Source organism: Notechis scutatus, chromosome 2 (assembly GCF_049901735.1).
Source record: "Notechis scutatus isolate UNSWTSFEM ecotype Mainland chromosome 2, rNotScu1.2, whole genome shotgun sequence".
Taxonomy (NCBI): Eukaryota; Metazoa; Chordata; class Lepidosauria; order Squamata; family Elapidae; genus Notechis; species Notechis scutatus.
Window position 1 is genome coordinate 58,018,241 of NC_142010.1, and position 19,248 is coordinate 58,037,488.

The 19,248-nt window shown below is 43.2% G+C and overlaps 1 protein-coding gene across 9 annotated transcripts in view; it reads left to right on the forward strand.

The window, feature by feature from the left end:
• The first annotated feature begins 3,668 nt into the window (after window positions 1-3,668).
• IQSEC1 (IQ motif and Sec7 domain ArfGEF 1) overlaps window positions 3,669-19,248 on the forward strand; it is a 364,618-nt gene continuing 349,038 nt past the window's right edge. For 2 of the 9 annotated variants that reach the window (XM_087954827.1, XM_087954829.1), the window contains exon 1: window positions 3,669-5,103. In XM_087954827.1, the coding sequence (XP_087810953.1) occupies window positions 4,838-5,103 (266 nt within the window). In that variant the 5' untranslated portion in view covers window positions 3,669-4,837. Of the gene's footprint in view, window positions 5,104-5,634; window positions 6,036-19,248 lie in introns of those variants that run through there. The other 7 variants (XM_087954821.1, XM_087954822.1, XM_087954823.1 and 4 more) reach the window with 5 other exon arrangements.

The following is a 19,248-nucleotide window of genomic DNA, read 5'->3' on the forward strand; positions in this document are numbered from 1 at the left end:
TCGGAAGGATGGAAGGCTGAGTCAACCTTGAGCCGGTCAGGATCGAACTCCTGGAGTGAACAATGAGTTAGCCCTGCAGTACTGCATTCTAACCACTGGGCCACCACGGCTCTTGGCTATATGTTCTTAGTGATTTAAAATTTGTTCATCACCTCATAACATTCCTAGAAGACGTTCTTCTAATAAATAAAAATACTGTAGAAAACTTATTTTAAAACAATTTTTCTGGAAGTTCTGAGAAGAGTCTGGATAAGAAAGAGGGTTCCAGGCAATCAGATGAGGTCTTTGGGCACCTGGAACAAGGACCTGGTTATCAACTATCATTAAGAATCCAACAAAATGGATAAGAGCTTCTTTAAGTGAGAATAATCTATTCTGGATTTCCTCTGAAGCTGATTTAATTAAGAAAGAAGCATCTCCTGCACATTTATTTTTTAAAGGATACATGTAACAGGCAGCATATAGAATAGAATAGAATAACAGAGTTGGAAGGGACTTTGGAGGTCTTCTAGTCCAACCCCCTGCCTAAGCAGGAAACCCTACACCACTTCAGACAATGGTTATCCAACATCTTTTTTAAAACTTCAAGTGTTAGAGCATTCACAACTTCTGGAGGCAAATTGTTCCACTGATTAATTGTTCTGTCAGAATTTCCTCCTTGGTTTTAGGTTGCTTCTTTCCTTGATTAGTTTCCATCCATTCTTTCTTGTCCTGTCTCCAGGTGCTTTGGAGAATAGCTAGACTCCCTCTTCTTTGTGGCAGCCCCTGAGATATTTGAATACTGCTATCATGTCTCTCCTAGTCCTTCTTTTTATAAGACTAGACATATCCAGTTCCTGCAACCATTCATGTTTTAGTCTCCAGTCCCCTAATCTTCTTTGTTGCTCTTCTCTGCACTCTTTCGAGAGTCTCAACATATTCTTACATCATGGCAAACAAAACTGAATGCAGTATTCCAAGTGTGGCCTTACCAAGGCATTATAAAGTGGTATTAACACTTCACATGATCTTGATTCTAGCCCTCTGTTTATGCAGCCTAAAACTGTGTTGGCTTTTTTGGCAGCTACTGCATACTGCTGGCTCATATTTAAATGGTTGTCCACTAGGACTCCGAGATCCTACTACAGTTACTACTATTGAGCAAGGTACCACATATCCTGTACCTGTGCATTTGATTTTTCTTGCCTAAATGTAGAATCTTACTTTTCTCAACATTGAATTTCATTTTGTTAGATAGCTCCCAATGTTCAAGTCTGTCAATGTGTATTAGTTTGGTATGGATCTCAAGGACAAAAAGGGTCTTTGGGCAGAAATATGAAATTTAGAACCAAAGGATTGTAGGCTTCCTTCTAAGATACTGGTCGAATTTGCATGGTATACCTGAGCTACAAACTAGGCACATACAAATATATAGTAAGTTTCAAGCTCTATACTAAGCAAAGGAAAATGTCCCAAAATACTCTCTGAAGTGTTAGGTTCTCCAGAACTCATAATCAGGCTGGTTATTAAAGGAAGCAGAAGGTTGAGGAAAGCTGAACAATATTGCATCCACTGTGTCTGCATTTATTCATAGCCTTAAAATAGAAATGTGGGAGAAGGTAAACATTCAAATTACGGTAGGTACTTTGACTAGCATGGGTCATTTATCATTGTTTGCACTTTCCTTCATTTCAAAGTCCTGTGTGCAATTGGAAGACAAGAAATTCTATCTATAAAGTCCCCCTCATATCCCATTCTTAAGATTATAAACAAATGCAGACAACACAGTTTCATATTTGCTAGATATTCCTTCCCCATTCCCCCCTTTTCATATAGTTCTGGTGAAGAATAAAATATTCCTGGTTGCCCAAATCGTGAAATCATTTTCATATTTTAGACTTATTTGGTTAGCTGCTAAGCTGGATACATAGATCTATCAGGATACCTCTATTACGATATGTGTTTTAGTAAGATCCATTTGTTCAATCTTCTAAGATTTATTCCTGTTTTTTTGGAAATAATAATTACAACAATGTTAAAATTAGATGGTCAAGTTCCTAACTTTCTCTACAGTACTTTTTAAGGATACACCTCTCTGTCCTATTAATATTTTTTCTCTGTTCAATCATTGTCTGATTCTCCAACAAGTCCTGCAGTTTTCTTGGCACAGGAAAGCTAATTTGAAGAGTCATTAACCACAGATCCGCTGAATGCATTTTTGCAGCCTATTTGTTTCAGAGAAGTTGTTATTAGATGGGTCTACTCTACTCCAAGTACCTTGGATGTGGCAGAAAGGGGAAGAGGAAAACCTTTACCTTTATTAGAAGGCCTCGCATTTTTTCCTTTTCTGAATAACCTTCCCTCTAAATGCTGCCTTTTAGATCAAGCATTAGCAGAAACTTCAGCCTAGATTGATTTCACAGCAACTGACTTTACAAACCAAGGGCCAGAATGGATAGTCCTTGACTTATAGCCACAATTGAACCCAAACTTTGACATTAAGTGAGGCATTTAAGTGAGTTTTGCCCCCATTTTGCAACCTTTCTTGCCATGGTTGTTAAGTGAATCACTGCACTTGATACTTAGTAACCTGATTGTTAAGTGAATCTGGCTTTCCCATTGACTTGGCTTGTCAGAAGGTTGCACACAACCTCGGGATGCTTCCATAGTCATAAATATGGAGCAGTTGCCAAGCATCTGAATTTTGATCACGTGCCTATGGGGATGCTGCTGCAAACTGTGAAACCGGTCACAAGTTCACTTTGAACGGTCGTTAAATGAACGGTTGTCAAGTCTGGGACAACCTGCACAACTGGCGAAGCAGCAAAACGCCACTGCAGTCCGTTGCGCATCGAGGCGCATTTCAGAACGCAGAGGGAAGGAAAATAAGAGGAAAGGCGACTGGGAAGTGATCGAGAAAAGAGGAAAGCAAACCCCGTTTCCCCTTCCCGCCCACCATTTCTCCAACTTACAGCTTTCCTAGGCACTTCCTTTAGATCGTCTCTTTGGTCAGCCGCCTGGATCCCTTCCAATAGGTTCCACGCCCCCAACTCGCGTGGATGCCCCCCTCGGGAGGGAGGACACCGCTCGCTCTTCTGCTGCCCGGAAAGGAGACCGGCTGCCTCTTCAAGCGCTCGCAGTCGCCAGCCAGAGGAAGAAGCGTGGCCGCAGGCATATGGCTAGAAAGCTGCCGCTTGGAGCGCCCGGCTGGCGATGTTTGCAAACAGCTCCGGCTCTTGGCAAGGAGTTGCCTCCTGCTCCTTGCTATTCGCAAAAGAGCCCCGTCTGCCCTCTTTTCCCAAGGGAGGGGGGAGGGAAGGGCAGTGAGAGAGAGGCTGGGGCAGCGCCAGCCGGGGCTTTACTTTCCGCCTTCAGGCTCCTCCTTCCTCTTTTTCCCCTTAGAAAATGCAATATTCTTTGAATTGAAATCCCCGGAGTAAATTCAGCGGTGTGTGTATGTGTGGAGGAGGAGGGTGGGGAGTGTTTTAAGCATTTCGGAGAGCTGCAAGGGAGGTAACTTGCGAGCTTGCCACCAACGCCGTTGATACGGAGAAGGGAGTTGAGGGTCTAAATTTCAGCCGCCGGACGGATTTGTTGCGGGTCAGACCGCTGAAGCAAGCAAAAGGAAGCGCAACCCACCTTTAAAAAAAAAAAAAAAAAAGAGGGAGCCGCAAGGACTTCGGTTTTTCGCTGCCTTACCGTCCCCCTCACCTGGCGGCGCGTCCCGGCTCTCAAGCGTTCCTTGCTATTTCCTTCTTCGCAACTGGGTGGGAGAAAGAAGAGGAGGAGGAAGGCGGCGTCCTTTTCGGCAGCAGATATTCCCATCTTTATGCCGGCAACGGTGTCGTTCAGCGGTGCTCCGCGCGTCGGTTCCCACCCAAAAGGGGAGCCGGGCTAAGGGGACGGTGCGGGAGGGGGGGGCCTACTCTCTTGCTTCCACGTGCTGGTTACTCCTGGCCGGTCTCCCGCCGTCGCAGCGGTCCTGCAGCTGCCGTCACACACCCAGGTTTCCCGGCGGGGAAGGGATTTATGGCGTGTCGGAGACCGGGTTGGAGCGAAATGCTGTGGCTGGTCTGACCATCCAGCTAGTAGCGGCCAAGAGGACGCCGCGGTGACAGCAACAAACCCCAGCGGCTTATATCAGTCGGCTACGCACCAACTCTTCTCTCTCTCCCTCCCCACCGCCCTCCCCGAGCCCGGGAAGCGGCGCGACATCCAGCACGGAGCGGACACTTTGAAAACTCTGCGCCGGTCCTTGCGCGTTGTCGACGTGCGGAATTCAGGGGCTGTTGCGGTTTAAACGAGACCAGTAACCAAATCGGCGGCGGCGGCGGGGGGGAGGGGGGGGGCAAAGCGCCTGCGTGAGCACGAGAGGGGAGAAAAAGAAAGAAACAAGAAAGGAAGCGGGAGGAGTCAACGCGAGAGGCGGTTGAGGTGAGGGAACTGGTTGCGGAGCTGGCCGGGTCAGACTTTTTCCCTGGGCTCGCCAAAGGCTGGCGGGAAAGAAACCTGCGCGCCAGAGTCGCGGGACGTTCTCGGTGAAGGAAACAACACGCCCGGTCGGCTGGGGCAAAAGCAGTCAGGAGGGCCCCGCGGGCAATGGCGGCTCGAAATAGGAACAGCTCGGTCGGTTGTCCTTAGCCGAGAAGCGGACTTCCAACTGTGTGTGTTTGTGTGTCTTGTGGGGGGACAGCCGGACTGACGCTGGGGTCGCCGACTTTCCACACCGGCGCTCGAGCTGAGTTCCCGGGCGTTGCTCTGCTGCCTGCCTCCCTTCCTTCCTCCCTTCCCCGGAACTGTGGTCAAGACCGCCTGGGACCGCTGAAGGTGCGTGGCGGATAGCAGGGCTGGCCGGGCCATGGAGGCGCCGGCGGAGAACCCGAGCAAGGCGGCGGAGTATCTCAAGGAACTCAACAAGATCATTGAGACGCAGCAGGAGCTGCTGGAGAAGCAAAAGCTCCGGATAGACGAGCTCGAGCAGCAAGTGGCCAAGCTGTACCACGAGAACGCCCGGCTCCAGGAGGAGCACCGGCGGCACCTGGCCACTTGCAGGCTGCTGCTTCAGCAGCAGGCTGCCCTGTCCGCACCGCCGGGGAAGGGGCAAGAAATCGCCCAGCGTGAAAAGTAAGGAACGGGGAACGGGGAGCGTCTTAAAAGACGTGTGGAGGGGGGCACACGTAACGCTTTAAAGCAGTCCAGGTGACCACGAGGTTGGTAGCCGATGCTTTCCCCTTGTCTTGGGGGTCTTGGATGGGTAGTCGTGAGGTTATGGATGATCTCAGACAAAGTCGCATTTTCTCCTTCACCCTCTCCATTCCCCGCTGGTTTCTTTCGCGCTTTGATTGATGCTCTTCCTAGTTTTCCCTCTGCTCTTGCGGGCCAGTATGCAAAGGCGAAGTAAAAAAAAAAGAGAGAGAGAGAGAGAGAGAGAGCTGAGATGTTATGTGGCAACCTCCCTCGGCTGGCTGGCGAAGTTGTCTCTCCTTCGAGGAATTTATTCCTAATTTCTTGCCCCATCCCAAAAGGGCTGATTTCTGGGAGAGGGTTTTTTGAACCCCGCGGTTTTTTGCCTGTGGACAGAACTGTGCCTACGGCTAAGGGATCCAGAAGGCTTCAAAGATTCAAAGAAGGCAAAGTTTGGTGCCTTCTAGTCCTGGAGAAAGAATTGGTCTTCTAGTGCAAGGCAGTGTGATGAGTGGCGTTTGCAGACTTTGGAGGTGGAGTTAGTTCCTAACGAATGAGAGTCAGTAAACATTGGCAGGTGGCTACCCTTCTGAACTGTGACTCCTTCACATCTAAACTTGTTCATCGTCAGGAACCAGTTTGCTCTCAATCCTTGGTCTATTTTCAGAAGGCTTTAAGCTTCCATAATGCAATGCTTGCTGCAGATGGAAAGGTGTTTAGCTATATTACTGCTTACCATAAGGCTATGTCAACAGCAGAACAATGTCTGATTTTTTTTTTTTACAAATGATTGAAATTACAATTAGCACATGTCCTTAAGTAGATACGGAAAAACTATTTATGAATCAGAATTCATGGCACAAAATGCTCAGGTACTTTGTTTCTTGGATTTTGTTACATTGTCTGTCTGTCTGTTCCCCCACCCTCCATAAATGTAAACGTTTCTTGAGATGAGCAGAGTGTCTTCTTAAACTTAATAATTTTGATGTAGTTAAGAAAAACAATATTCCTCTTTTGGGACTGTTCAGCTAATGGGTTTAATTAAATTGTTCAAAAAGTGTTCATTTATAGATGTATAATTAGTTGCATTAAAGTTTTTTCAGCTGGGTTAAAAGAGGTATTCCTTTCCATAGGAAAAGGGAAATGACTCTTAAAATGATGCATGCTATTACTAGTCCGCATCATTTAAAAAACAAACTTTTTGCTTAGATTGTGTACTTAAGACAGATGTACTAAAATGTATTCAAATAGCAGTATTGTCTTACAATGCAAACTGCTGATCTTGATCAACATTAGAATCTACCTTATTTCTGCTGCATGTGGGTTTTAAAACTGAGTTTCTGTCTATATTGCAACATTTGCATCTTTATTGCAGTTTTGCAATGGCAAATTCATATAGATAATATTTACAAAGTGTGAACTTGGAAAAATATAATCAACTGCTTATATGCAGAGGTTATTTCTGTCTAGCAAAATATGTTATAATGGATTAGGAGCTATATTTCTGTACTTGTTAATGTAAGTTACTCAGTGTGAAGTCCCAGGAAGTGGGCTTAAATGTTTGTTACCTGTCTACTATAAAGATATGTATAAGTGAGGTATATGTTTTTGTTTGTTTCCTGTTTACCAAACACTGTATTGCTGGCCTCTTGTGATTTTTCTCGTTGTTGGCTACACTGTTTATTTTAGTAAGACATGTAACATTTTTTACTTTCTAGAAATATTCAATTGATCTAAATCATACTGAGGCTAAATCTTGTTTAGTAACAAATCACTATATAAACTGAAGAAATAAATGATTGAACCTGTAAGAAGAGTGGGAAACAGTTCCTTTAATCTATAATGTAGTTTAGAGTAATGTATGCTGCTTTCAGGAAGGAAAAGTTTTGCTTTCATAAGAGGGTTAATTTAAAAAAGAAAATTTAATTCTATGTATGTTTGTTTTATGTATAAAGCCAGAGAATGAATTATATAGATATGTCTTCTGTCATATTTTGGACATTTTCTTATCAATATACCTTCACCAATTCTTATCGATTGGTATTCTTACCAATACCAGACACAATATGTATTATTTTTCATGTTTTCATTAATTTGTTTCTTCTGATTTTTCCAAGAAAGCAGTTTTTCCTTGGAAGAAAGCAATGAGTTACAGCTTTGAGAACCACAATATTCTTAACGTCTCTTTAAATGGATTTGATGTTGGGATCAGTCTTAATCTGGGGTATTTATGGAGTGCTTATAGTCTTTCAGAAGTATAGTCAGAACAGCTCAGGACAAACATTTAAAGTTACCGAGGCTTCTATTATCATAAGAGATGTTGAGCCAAGAAAAGTTATTTCATGTGATATGAATATTGACTATATACTGTTGGTTTAACCAGAAAAATGCTGGCTCCTTTTGGGGACTTTGTAATTAGAATCTTCACAACTAGAGGGTGTGCTCCATTCTCTCCTTTGACTCTGTTAAGGCAACCTGCAAAAATCCATGCAGTTTTTTTACTGATATGTAGTGCAATGTTAATAGGATATCTGAAAAAAGTATAACCATATCCTTCCCAAAACCATAATTTTAAATTATGTATCTTATTACATAAAGTAAAGGGCGTCAAACACTAATAGATATTACAGTATAGATCAGGAATGTCCAATCTTGACAACCTTAAGACTTTTGGACTTCAATTCCCAGAATTCCCCAACCATCAATAGACCTTGAGATTACCATGGATAGTGTTGGAACAGGGATGAAAGAACACCCCATCAACGTACAAGTTAATAATTTTTTAAGCCTAACTCAGTCATGGGCTAGGGATATGATGAAGACAGTATTATGGGCCACGGCAGGAAAAAAAAAACCAGTGCTATGCCATCATAAGCTACAAATGATGGACTGTATTCTTTCTGACATTCTTGGGCCGTTTGTCTCAAGCTGATCATTCCTTTGTGATTGAAAGTTCTTTTGGATCAGATATAATCAGAGTTATGTGGAATTGTCAAATTCTATTATTTTGTAAGTTTCTGTGCTTGTAATAGTTCCATTTCTACTGTACTTCAGTATTATCAGACTTGCTGATCTTGGAATTGGCATACCTGTATATGTAGTTTGTTCATGTAATATGTTTTCCTGTTGAAACGATTACTTTTTAAAATGTTTACTTAATTGTTTAAATAATTTGTATGGCTGCCCATCTAGCATCCATGATTCTGAGTGGCTAATACGTAATGCTTTTTTAATAAGGGGAGTGGAGAGTACCTTTGAGTTAATCCTGACTTCTGGCGACTGCCTGGACAAGTCCTTGCAGTTTTCTTGGCAAGATTTTGGAAGTGGTTTGCTCTTGCTCCATCCTAGGGCTGAAAAAAGTGACTGGCTCAAGGTCACCCAGCTGGCTTCATGCCTAAAGCAGGCCTGGAACTTGTGGTATCCCAGTTTCTTGCCTGATGCCTTAACCACTACTCTAAAGTGGCTCTTCTAAGAATAAAATAACATTAATTAAAACCATAATAATCACACCCCACCAGTTAATTATAACTATTACACAATAATGTAGTCCTCAGAAAATATACATTTTTTTACCTAACTAGTCTCATTTAATGTCGTTTTAAAAACTTTTTGTAACACCAACTGGGTGGGGCCCATTTGAATCTCAGGAAATCTCGGAGTTTGCCTCTTGAATCCCATTAGATTTATTTTTTGGTTTTATAAGGCCACCCAACTCAAATAGTGGTACTCTGTATGCCAAACAATGTACAACAACAACAGCAAAGCAACCTGATGAAGAACCATGTAATGTGAAAATGTACGCAATGTATAAATATGAACATGAAATACACACTATAGAATGACTACCACTCATAATACAAGCACTCAAAGGAGTACCTCCATATGCCTGGGGAAAAAGCCAGTTTGGACTTGTATATTGGGGGGATATTTGTTTCAGAGAACAGCCATCAAAAAGCAGTGCTTCAAAAAAAAAAAAAAAGGAGCCAGCAATATGTCCATGCTGTCAAATATGTGGAGGGGTAAGCAGAAATCAGTGTATATAGATAGTTCTGCAAATAGTTTGCCTCTGTGCCATATAGGAACAACCTGCAACTTGAATTGCATCTGGAAAACCACTGAGAATCAGTGCAAGCTCACAGAGCCATTACATGAGGCTTCGCGCCACTGAATTCTGGACCAGTTGCAACTTCTGAATGTTCTTCATAGGCAGCCCCTTTGCAGTAGTCCAACCAACCAGGGAGGTGACGAAGGCAATGGGTAGCCATGAACACTCTCAATCTAGGTATATGTTCTCAGGTGGAGGGAGGGGGGACTTGATAGTATCTCTTGAACACTCTTTTTATCAAGTAGGTTATGTAAATGAGCCTCTGCATTTGATGAAACATATAAATATATTCTAATATTTTGTGGTCATATAACTATTTCCAGCTTACTGTACTTTCATTGCCATTTTGCAAGATATGGAAGGAATTTTATAGCTTATAGAGTAGATTGAAGACTAATAGATAATGAAATCTTAGGCAAGAGTAGGAGGGACTGTCATGTGTAAATGTTGGAACTAACATACTAATCCTGAAATTACAATTTTAAATATAGTGAGTTGGTTATTGCAGGACAAGTTGTTTAGATGAAAACGTCTTGTTCAGTTAGGAGAACAAGGTAGTTTGGAATGGCTGCTGTCAGGAATAGTACAATTTGATTTATAGTCCTGTTCTTTAAAATAGGTTCTACTTAATCCATATATCTGCACTGAATTCTGAAACTAGAAATTGTCATGCAAAAAAAAAAAAAAAAAAAAAACTAATCCAAAAACAAAAACTATCATGTGTATTAGATGCACTTAACTCCACCTTAAATAGTAGTGGACAATATATAGCTTTTCCAATCTGTGAAATTGCAGCTCCAGTCACTCTTATTATTGATCATGCTGATTAAGATTGATAGGATTTTTTACTCCTGAACTAAAAAAATCATCCAGCTTTCAATCAGAATTGCTCAGAGATGCCTACAATTACCCTTGTACCAGAAGCTTCAGCTTAAAACATGGCAATATGACTTTTCCAATAGTACAAAAGGAAGAAACTATACCACAACAAGATTAGAAGGGAAAGCCATCACAGTAAATATAAAGCAAAGCAAATGTACGTCTGTTCTTAATGTAAAAGTTATCTGCAATATCCATCTGCAGGTGGCTGCTTATTTGAATTGCAACTTTATGTTTGGGTACGCATGTATTACAACAAGGTTTATTTAACCATGGATTATTTAGTGATTCAAAAGAGCTAAGTCCACACAACAATCTTAAAATATAAATATAATATAAATCCTGGTTTGCAAACTGCATTGGCTGACTTCGCGTTACTTTCTAAGTCATAAGCAAATAAACTATCTTGCTTATATATTTAGTAGATTAATATGGCCATCATCTGAAATACATGATTCTGGGCAGCTAACCATATAAAAGAAAAAGATTACCAAATGTACAAAAAACATAAAACAGCACTCAGAAAAAAATAAAAGCCATAATTAGATATTTAACCAAGAAATAGTCTCCATACTACACTTGGGGCCATGTGAGAAGGCCAACAGGGGCAGGGGCAATGTAATATCCAGAGACAAAATATTCCAGAAAGAGGGTGCCATAACAAACATGGCTGTTGTCTTGGCCCTGCCAGCTGACACTTATTCCCAGTGGGACCCAGAGCATACTGCTAGACTGAATGAAATGACTAGAAACAAACTGGGGATAGACTGTCTCATAAGTAACACAGCACTATGAAAAGCTTTAAAGATGACTTATCAGCACTTTGCTTTATAGCCAGAAGCATAAATAGCATAAATAATATCACATGTACTGAAAAGCAGGCCCCACCACCACTGCATTCTATACCAGCTCTTCAAGGGAAATCCTATATAGAATCCATTCACAATAATCCAATCAGGTCATTATGGAATAAACGAGTAAATTCTCCTGATCCAGGAATGGGCACATTTGAAGAGCAAAAGCCCTCCTCGCCATGGCTACCATCTCCCCTAGAAGCAGGAGCCATGAGTTGTAGGGGAACCCCAGATTGCATATCCATTCTGTCTATGACAATGAAAGCACTCCAGAACCAAAATGGACGGTCTCCAGAACTAGGAGGTCCAAAACCCCAAAGCTGTTCAGTTTTGCTACTCTTCAACTGAGGCCATCCTGGTCCCCATAGTCTCCAGGCATTGGGAGGAAATCTCTGTGCCTTGTGCCTTAATATGACATTATTTTAAACACATCACTAACCCTCATACAGCATTAATTTGTGAAGTAAAATAGACAAAATCTGTCTTTCTCTGGCTACACAATGTCTGCTGTAATTATATTCTTATCAGTTAAACCCCTGGTTCTCAGCCTATGGGTCCATGAATGCTTTAAGAAATATTAGGTTTTAAATATTGAATTAAGTCTTGGGTGTCCATGGCCACAGAAGGTATTTAAAGAGGGTCCATGAAGAAAAGGTTAAGGATTACTGAACTAAACTATATTCTTATCAATTAAGTTTTCCAAAAAGTACGAATGTTTTATATTTTGACTCACTGATATGTCAGGATACATAGATGTAGCTTCTGAGAGAAGATGTTAAATTCTTCTTCTTGGATGCAAAATTAAGAGAACATTCAGTTGTTTAAGATTAAAATATTCTCTTACTAGTTTTTTTATATATAATATTACTAAAAATTTAAAAAACAAGAGTAAAGATGAATTCAAAACTAAAGTTAAGAAGGAAAAAATAAAAAATAAAAGAGAAAGGTAAAGTGCAAAAAAAGAAAAGAAAGAAAAAATAGAAAAGAAAAAAGCTACAAAGAACTGGCTTCCAATCTTCTTTACAACAGTTATAATTACAGTTGTTTTAAGTCTTTAGAGATTCTCAGATATCCAGGTCATGGTTGTCCCAAAGGTGCTTTTTTCAGAAGGCAACTGGACTTTCTTGTTTTTTCTTTTTACAGTTGTTTTATTTATTTTCTGAAGTTACATTGTGACCCTGTTTTTTCTACCCTACCTAATAAAAAACATAAATAATAAATCATTTTTTCTGTTTTACATAAAAGTTCAGAAGACATTTCCAGTGTACAATAAATATATGTAATCTCTTTTCCCTAATCAAACAATGATTTGGCCATCAAAGCAGTCTCAGTTCTATCATCTTTACTATTTCTGTATTGTAGCTATTGCCAGATCTTTCCATTTTTATGTGCACAATAATTTCATTGTAGCTATATAAAAAGCTACAGTTATCATATATAAAACTTCCATGATTTTTTCCAGCTGCTTATCCATCCTAAAATGAAAATCTTGGTTTCAGTTGTAATTAATCTTTAAAATTCTCTGAATTATGATAGTGTATGAGTTTGTACCCAAAACCTTCTAACTTTTAAAGAATTCTAGTTTATTGGTTATGTTTCATATTTATTAGATTATACTTTGTAATCCCTACTGAGTTATAAAGAAGTACTTGTTTGGAAAATATTGGAAAATATTCTGCCAGGAAATAACCTTGTTTTTTAATTTGCTTCCAATTCTTCATGGCTCAAAGAACAACATTCAATACAATAACTATTTGTTTGAGTTCTTCCAAACTTATGATTGTATCAACAATGATAATAATAAACCGTGTTATCTTTTCAAAAGCCTCTTTTTCAATTTAATTCAATTATTCAAGGCATTAAGATATTTTCCAGTGATTTTGTATCCATTGTGTATCCAGAATAAGTCTTAGTTTTGTTATTGGTGCTTCTAAAGATTATTCTGGGTTTATGTGGTATTGAGTTATTTGTTCTTTCAATCCAAGTTATTCTTGAGAATCTTTCCCAGATTCACAAATCAAAGGCATCAATTTTTCTTTGTTCAGCCTTTCTGATGATCCAGCTTTCATTGCCAGATGTTACAGCTAGGAAAACTTTAGCCTTGACAAAATGTACCATTGTTTTAATGTAATGTCTCTGCACTTACATACTTCGATTATATGTGTCACAGTCTTTTTTCCAAGTAACAGGCAATTTTCCCTTTCAGGCTATAGTTATACCATCCTGATGAATTTTTAATCTAGAAATATAAATATGATACTAGACTTCTTCCATGCTTATTTGAATTAAATTAGCATTGTTGTTGACATAATTTTAGTTATTTTTTTTTAACACTAAGTAGATAGGCTTTTACAGTCCTTCCTCTCTCCCCTGCACTAGTCTACTTTACTTCCAAGTAATTAAAGTATTATCACCAGCATATCAGAAGTTATTGATGTTTTTATTAACTAAATATACACTTCACTTAGACTTTGATTACTGTTACATTCATTGGCATACTTTGAATTTAAACTGAGGTCATTCTATTATTTTGCAGGGTTATATCCAATGCGGACTTTTTTTCAGCACTGAGAATATATCTGCTAAAAAAACCTCCACATTGGCGACAGGAACGGTATCTGGCCAGTAAACACTCAGCTCCATTCAGTTGCCCAGACTCCACCCCACAAGGGATTATGGGGTCGTTAAAAGAGGATGATGATATCCAACTACAAACTCTGACACTCTTTTGTTAATAATAATGACTACTCTTTCCTTCTACAATTCTAGTCTTCAGTAGATTATCTGCAAAGATTGTTCGATGTGACAAGATCCAATCTGGTTCACTTGAGTTGCTGATTCCCATAGTACAAGATTTTATTTTATTTCTTAAAAAAAAAAAATTATTTGCAACTGAGAACGGTACAAGAAGTAAATGGATGGAAACTTAATACAGAGAGATCCAACCTAGATTTAAGGAGAAATTTCTTGTCAGTGTAAACAATTTATCAGTGGAATGGCTTTTCTTCAGAAGTTATGGAGGCAACCACTGAAGGTTTTTAAGAAGAGATAGGACAGCCATTTGTCTAGAATTATATAGGATCTCCTGCTTAAGCAGTGAGCTTGACTAGAAGACCTCCAAGGTCCCTTCCAACTCTGTTATTCTGTAAGTCAATATTTTGATTTCTGCTTTGACAATAATAATTTTGCCTGACTTCATAATTCCAATATTACATGTATCAACAGTTCATATACCTTCTCCGTGGAGCTGCTGCGAGCATCCAGACAGTGGGAGGTGCTCCAGTCTTCACTTCTAACAGGCTGAGCTATAATTGAGGAACGCTCCTCCTCCTCCACGTGACTCCTCCATGCGTTCCCCCAGTTTTAGCTCAGCCTCGCTAGAGACAGGCAGCTTGATCGTTCACTCCTTGGCCGATTCAGGTTTTTTTCTACTTTTACAGATCCAGGTTTGTTTTTCTCCTTTTCTCCTTGTCCCCTGCGCTTTTAGTTTCGTCCCAAATTTAGTGATAGGGCGATATTTCGTCCCTTAGGGGGGAAATAGGGGGATTTGGAGCTTTTTGCCCCCCCCCACCCCGCCTCCCTTGTCCTCTGCCGTTTGCTTTCAAGCCAGGCTGCATCTAAGCAGCGGCTTGGGCTCGCGCTATTTTTAGCGTTCCGTTGCGCCTTCCCCCCACGAACGCCTTAGAAGAGGAAGAGCTTCCTCTTGCAGCCCTCGTGATTTTCCTGCATTCCGGCTTGCCGTTTATTGATTTCGAGGGCTTGTGCGTCTCTGAGTGTCTCGCGCCGGGACCAGCGGCCATTTTGGGCGCGCCTCGTGGCTGGCCGCCATTTTGGATTTTGGCTTGTTGATACGATCGGGCTGCGACGTTTGTAAAGGCCCATAGTGGGACCTGCAGGCCGTGTGGAGCCTCAATTTAAAGGGTAGTGCGGTTCCGTGCCCTGTTGCCCTTCTTTTCAAGTTGTTTAGTTGGCTTTTGTTTTTTTCCGCAGCTTGCTCAGAGGCGCAGGCACCTACTTCCCATTTTTGTTGGGAGGCTGCCTCAGGAGGCCTTTTTTTTTTTTCCTGTCATCTTTTTATTTCCTGGCCTCAGCGTTCATTTGGTCTATTGGTTGATTAATTTTTAGTTCTAAATTTTCTCCTTTTTTATTGGTATCACATAAATCAGCAATAAGCTAAAAGCAGATTGTTATCAATCTTTTTTGTTTGGATTTGATTGGAACCCTTGGGGCTCCACCCCCCCCCCAAATAAAAATAAATATAAATAAATAAATAAATAAATAAATAATAATAATAATAATAATAATAATAATAATAATAATAATAATAATAGATAATAAGTTGATAGGTACAGAATAAAAAAATTTTTTTATCCAAAAGGGGGACGTGGGCCAACTTTAGGAAAGCCAGCCTACGTTGTAGGATGAACTCCTAGGCATGCCAACTGCCTTTTTTTGATTCTAATATTCTCTTGATATCATGGCAGAGGGCAATCCCAGCGGTTCTTCTTTGAAGACCAAGTCAAAGATGCACTACCTGGGCAAAAGGGACAAGGACTCCTCCAAGGCCTCTCAAATGGATGCCTTAAAGCGCCATAAGGCCTTGGAGAAGGAGTTTGACAAACGGTCTAAAGACTCGCATTCTATAACCCTTGCCCCCCCTCTACCGCTCAACCCCCTCCCCCGCGAGGACAGCCTTCTCCTTCCAGGTGCAGCTCAACCTCCCGAAGTCACCAGGCCTCTCGCACGCCTGAAGCGACCTTCACACCCACCGCCGCGGGCCTACGTTCAGAAGACCCGCCCACAACCATCATTCCGGACAGTGTTAGAGAGTGGATGCAACTGGCCATCCGGCAAGGAATAGCTGAAGGCATTCAGCAGCTGTCCAGACCAGGCTCCCAAATGATGGCACCTGAGGTCGAATCGATGTCCGGAAGGTCTCTCTCCAGACCGGCTTCACATCACGGTCAGGTACCTTCCCAAGTGGATGCTCCTTTCCTGGAAGGGGAGGAGGCTCAGGAAGAGGAAGAAATGGGGTTTGAACCCTTCAGGGAAGAAGAAGGGTCAGACAGAGGGTCTCTCCAATATTCAGAACCCTTTTTCGAAGTAGACCCCATGGAAGGGGAGATGTCCGAGGACGAGGGCATCTCCTCTGACCAGCCAGTATTCGTAGGCCTATTTAAGCCTCACTTGTTTAAGTCCTTGCTATTCAAGGCAAAGAATGTCTCGGGCCTGGCTTCCCAGTCTCTCTCTGAACCATCACCAGCGACCCTGAGGGGACCAGAAGACTCAGTTTTCAGACAGCCGGTCATCGAAACTGAGGTTATTCCAACCCCCCCAATTTTTTCCGATTTGGTTGCAAGGCAATTGGCCTCTGCGGGTCCCCCTCCCGCTCCTTCCAGCCAAGACAAGAGATTGTTTAATCTCGACCCGGAATTTTCTACCATGATAAACACTCCGGAGGTAGACGACCCCATAGTGAGACTAGCATCTTCATCCAACCTCACTGACGCTCTAGAAGCGCTGAAGCCAGAGGATAAGCGAGCAGAGATGGCCCTGCGGCGAGCGCACCAGTCAGATGCTTGGGCCATCCGGTCGGCCACAGCCGCATCATTTTTCACCCGATCTTCCATCAGGTGGCTCAGACAGCTGAAACAGCATGTCCCCCCATCAAACACTAGGGCTCATCAGGTCATTGCAAAACTCACGGCCACAGCGGAGTTCGCGGCCGATGCCACTTTTCATTCTGTAAAATTTTCTGCTAGGGCCATCTCCTCGCACGTTTCTGCCCGAAGGCTACTTTGGCTTCGGCACTGGCAGGCCGATGTCAAGAATAAAACTAAGTTGGCCTCAGCTCCTATAGCGGGGGGAAAATTGTTCGGCCCAGCTCTCGAGCCATTGCTGATGGAGAGCCGGAATAAGAAGAAGTTCCTACCATCGCTTCTTCGCAGGCAAGAGTCTAGAGGGTCCCAGCCCTTTCGGAGGGGCTCCTTTCGCCCCTCCTTTCAACCGTCTTTCACCCCTAGGTATCAGGGCTCCCCGATGTTCCGGTCAACCTATCAGGACCGGAGCGACTCGGGGGATAGAAATAGAAGGGGAGGCTCCAACAGGAGACCCTTCCGGGGTGCAGGGAATAAGGCGCCCCACCGTCCCAGGTAGTTTCTCAGTTTCTTATCCCATTGGCGGTCACCTTAAGTACTTTGCCGACCAGTGGGACTTATCCACGTCAGATTCCTGGGTTAGGGACACTGTAAGGTTTGGTTTCCCTCTTCAGTTTCAGTCTGCTCCCCCGGAGCACTTTATGGTTTCCCCCCTTTCTAGAGACCCGACTAAGCGGGCTCTCATGGCGGCCGCTATCACTCACCTTTCCGATATCAAGGCCATCCAGCCCGTGCCTTTGTCACAGCGGGGAGGGGGGTTCTATTCCCTCCTCTTTTTGGTCCTGAAGCATTCCGGGGGTTGGAGACCCATTTTAGATCTGAAGAGGCTCAATCACCATATTGTCCGTCACAAGTTCAAGATGCATACACTTCAGTCGATCTTACAGGGTACTAGGAAGGGAGACTGGCTCACTTCCATCGACCTCTCTGAGGCATATCTCCATATACCCATTCACCCCTCGTATTCCAAGTATTTGAGATTTTGTTATAACAACCAGCATTACCAATATGTAGCCCTTCCTTTTGGTCTCGTCTCGGCCCCGAGGACCATTCACCAAGGTGTTGGCGGCCCTGGTGGCTTACCTTAGGCACTTCCCTATCCGCATTCACTGCTACCTTGACGACATTCTTATTCTGTCTCCTACCCGACACCAGGCTGAGAGTGACACTAAGACCACCCTCTCAGTGCTTCAGGCTCACGGATTCCTCGTTAACTGGGAGAAGAGCCAACTTGACCCTTCCACCCGTATAGCACACTTAGGAGCTGTGATTGATTCAGTCGAAGGGAAGGTCTTCCTCTCCCAAGAGAGGTTCACCAGTATCCAAAAAGCTATCAGGACAATCACACAGACTAGAAGGGCCTCGTTGCTGAACTTGTCCAAGTTGCTTGGAAAGTTAGTCTCATGTATATCAATTATTCCCTGGGCACGTTTACATTCCAGATCCTTGCAGTGGTTCCTTCTGCCTTACCAACGTTCCGGAAGGAGCAACTCAGGTCTCGTGGTGAAGGTTCCTCCAAGAGTTCTCGCCTCCCTCCTCTGGTTGACAAGACCCTCTACCAACAGAGGTCATCTCTTCAAGGAGCCCCAAAGGGTCACTCTCACAACAGCCTCTCCGGTTGGGGAGCCCACGTGCAGTCACTTTCAGCCCAGGGAACTTGGTCAGCAACCAAGCGGCGCTGCAGCATCAACTGGCTGGAGCTGCACACAGTATATCTGGCCCTGTGCGCCTTTCTCCCCCAGGTACGGGGCCGTCACATTCTGGTCTTAACAGACAACACTACGACCAAAGCCCACATCAACCGTCAAGGGGGCACTCATTCTATTCGACTCATGAGGGAGGCCGAGTGAATTTGTCGATGGGCAGAGAGACATCTCTTATCCATCAGGGTGGAGCACATCTCGGGGCTCTCGAATGTCCAAGCAGACTGGCTGAGCAGGGCCACGCTGGACCAATCGGAATGGCGCCTTCACCCCTCCTTGTTCAGGGAGGCAGCAGCGATGTTCGGTCAGCCCTTGGTGGACCTGTTCGCATCCTCGCTCAACGCCCAGACACCGCGGTTCTTCTCTCGTTACCCTGCCAACGGCGCAGAGAACCACGATGCCCTGCGCTGCCCCTGGCCCACTGGGCTTTTGTACGCCTTTCCTCCCCTCCCGCTAATACCCAAGGTGATTCAAAAGTTGATTCTCGAAAGGGCAGAGGTCCTCCTGATAGCCCCGTATTGGCCCAGGAGGCCATGGTTTGCGGACCTTCGCAATCTGTCAGTGGCCCCGCCGTGGAGGATCCCCCTCGACAGGATCTCTCTGTCCCAGGGACCTCTTCAACATCCAGACCCGCAGTGGCTTCAGTTAGCCGTCTGGAGGTTGAGCGGGAAAGGCTAAAAAATGAGGGCTTGTCGGTCCAGGTCATCAATACCATCCTGGCAGCAAGGCGGCCTTCGACTACCCGCATTTATGATGCAACCTGGAACATCTTTTGTAGTCGTCCGTTGATCCGCTCTCGCCTTCAATTGTGCAAATCCTGGCCTTCCTACAGACCGGACTAGATAGGGGCCTCTCCCCCAACACTCTGAGAAGACAGGTCGCAGCCC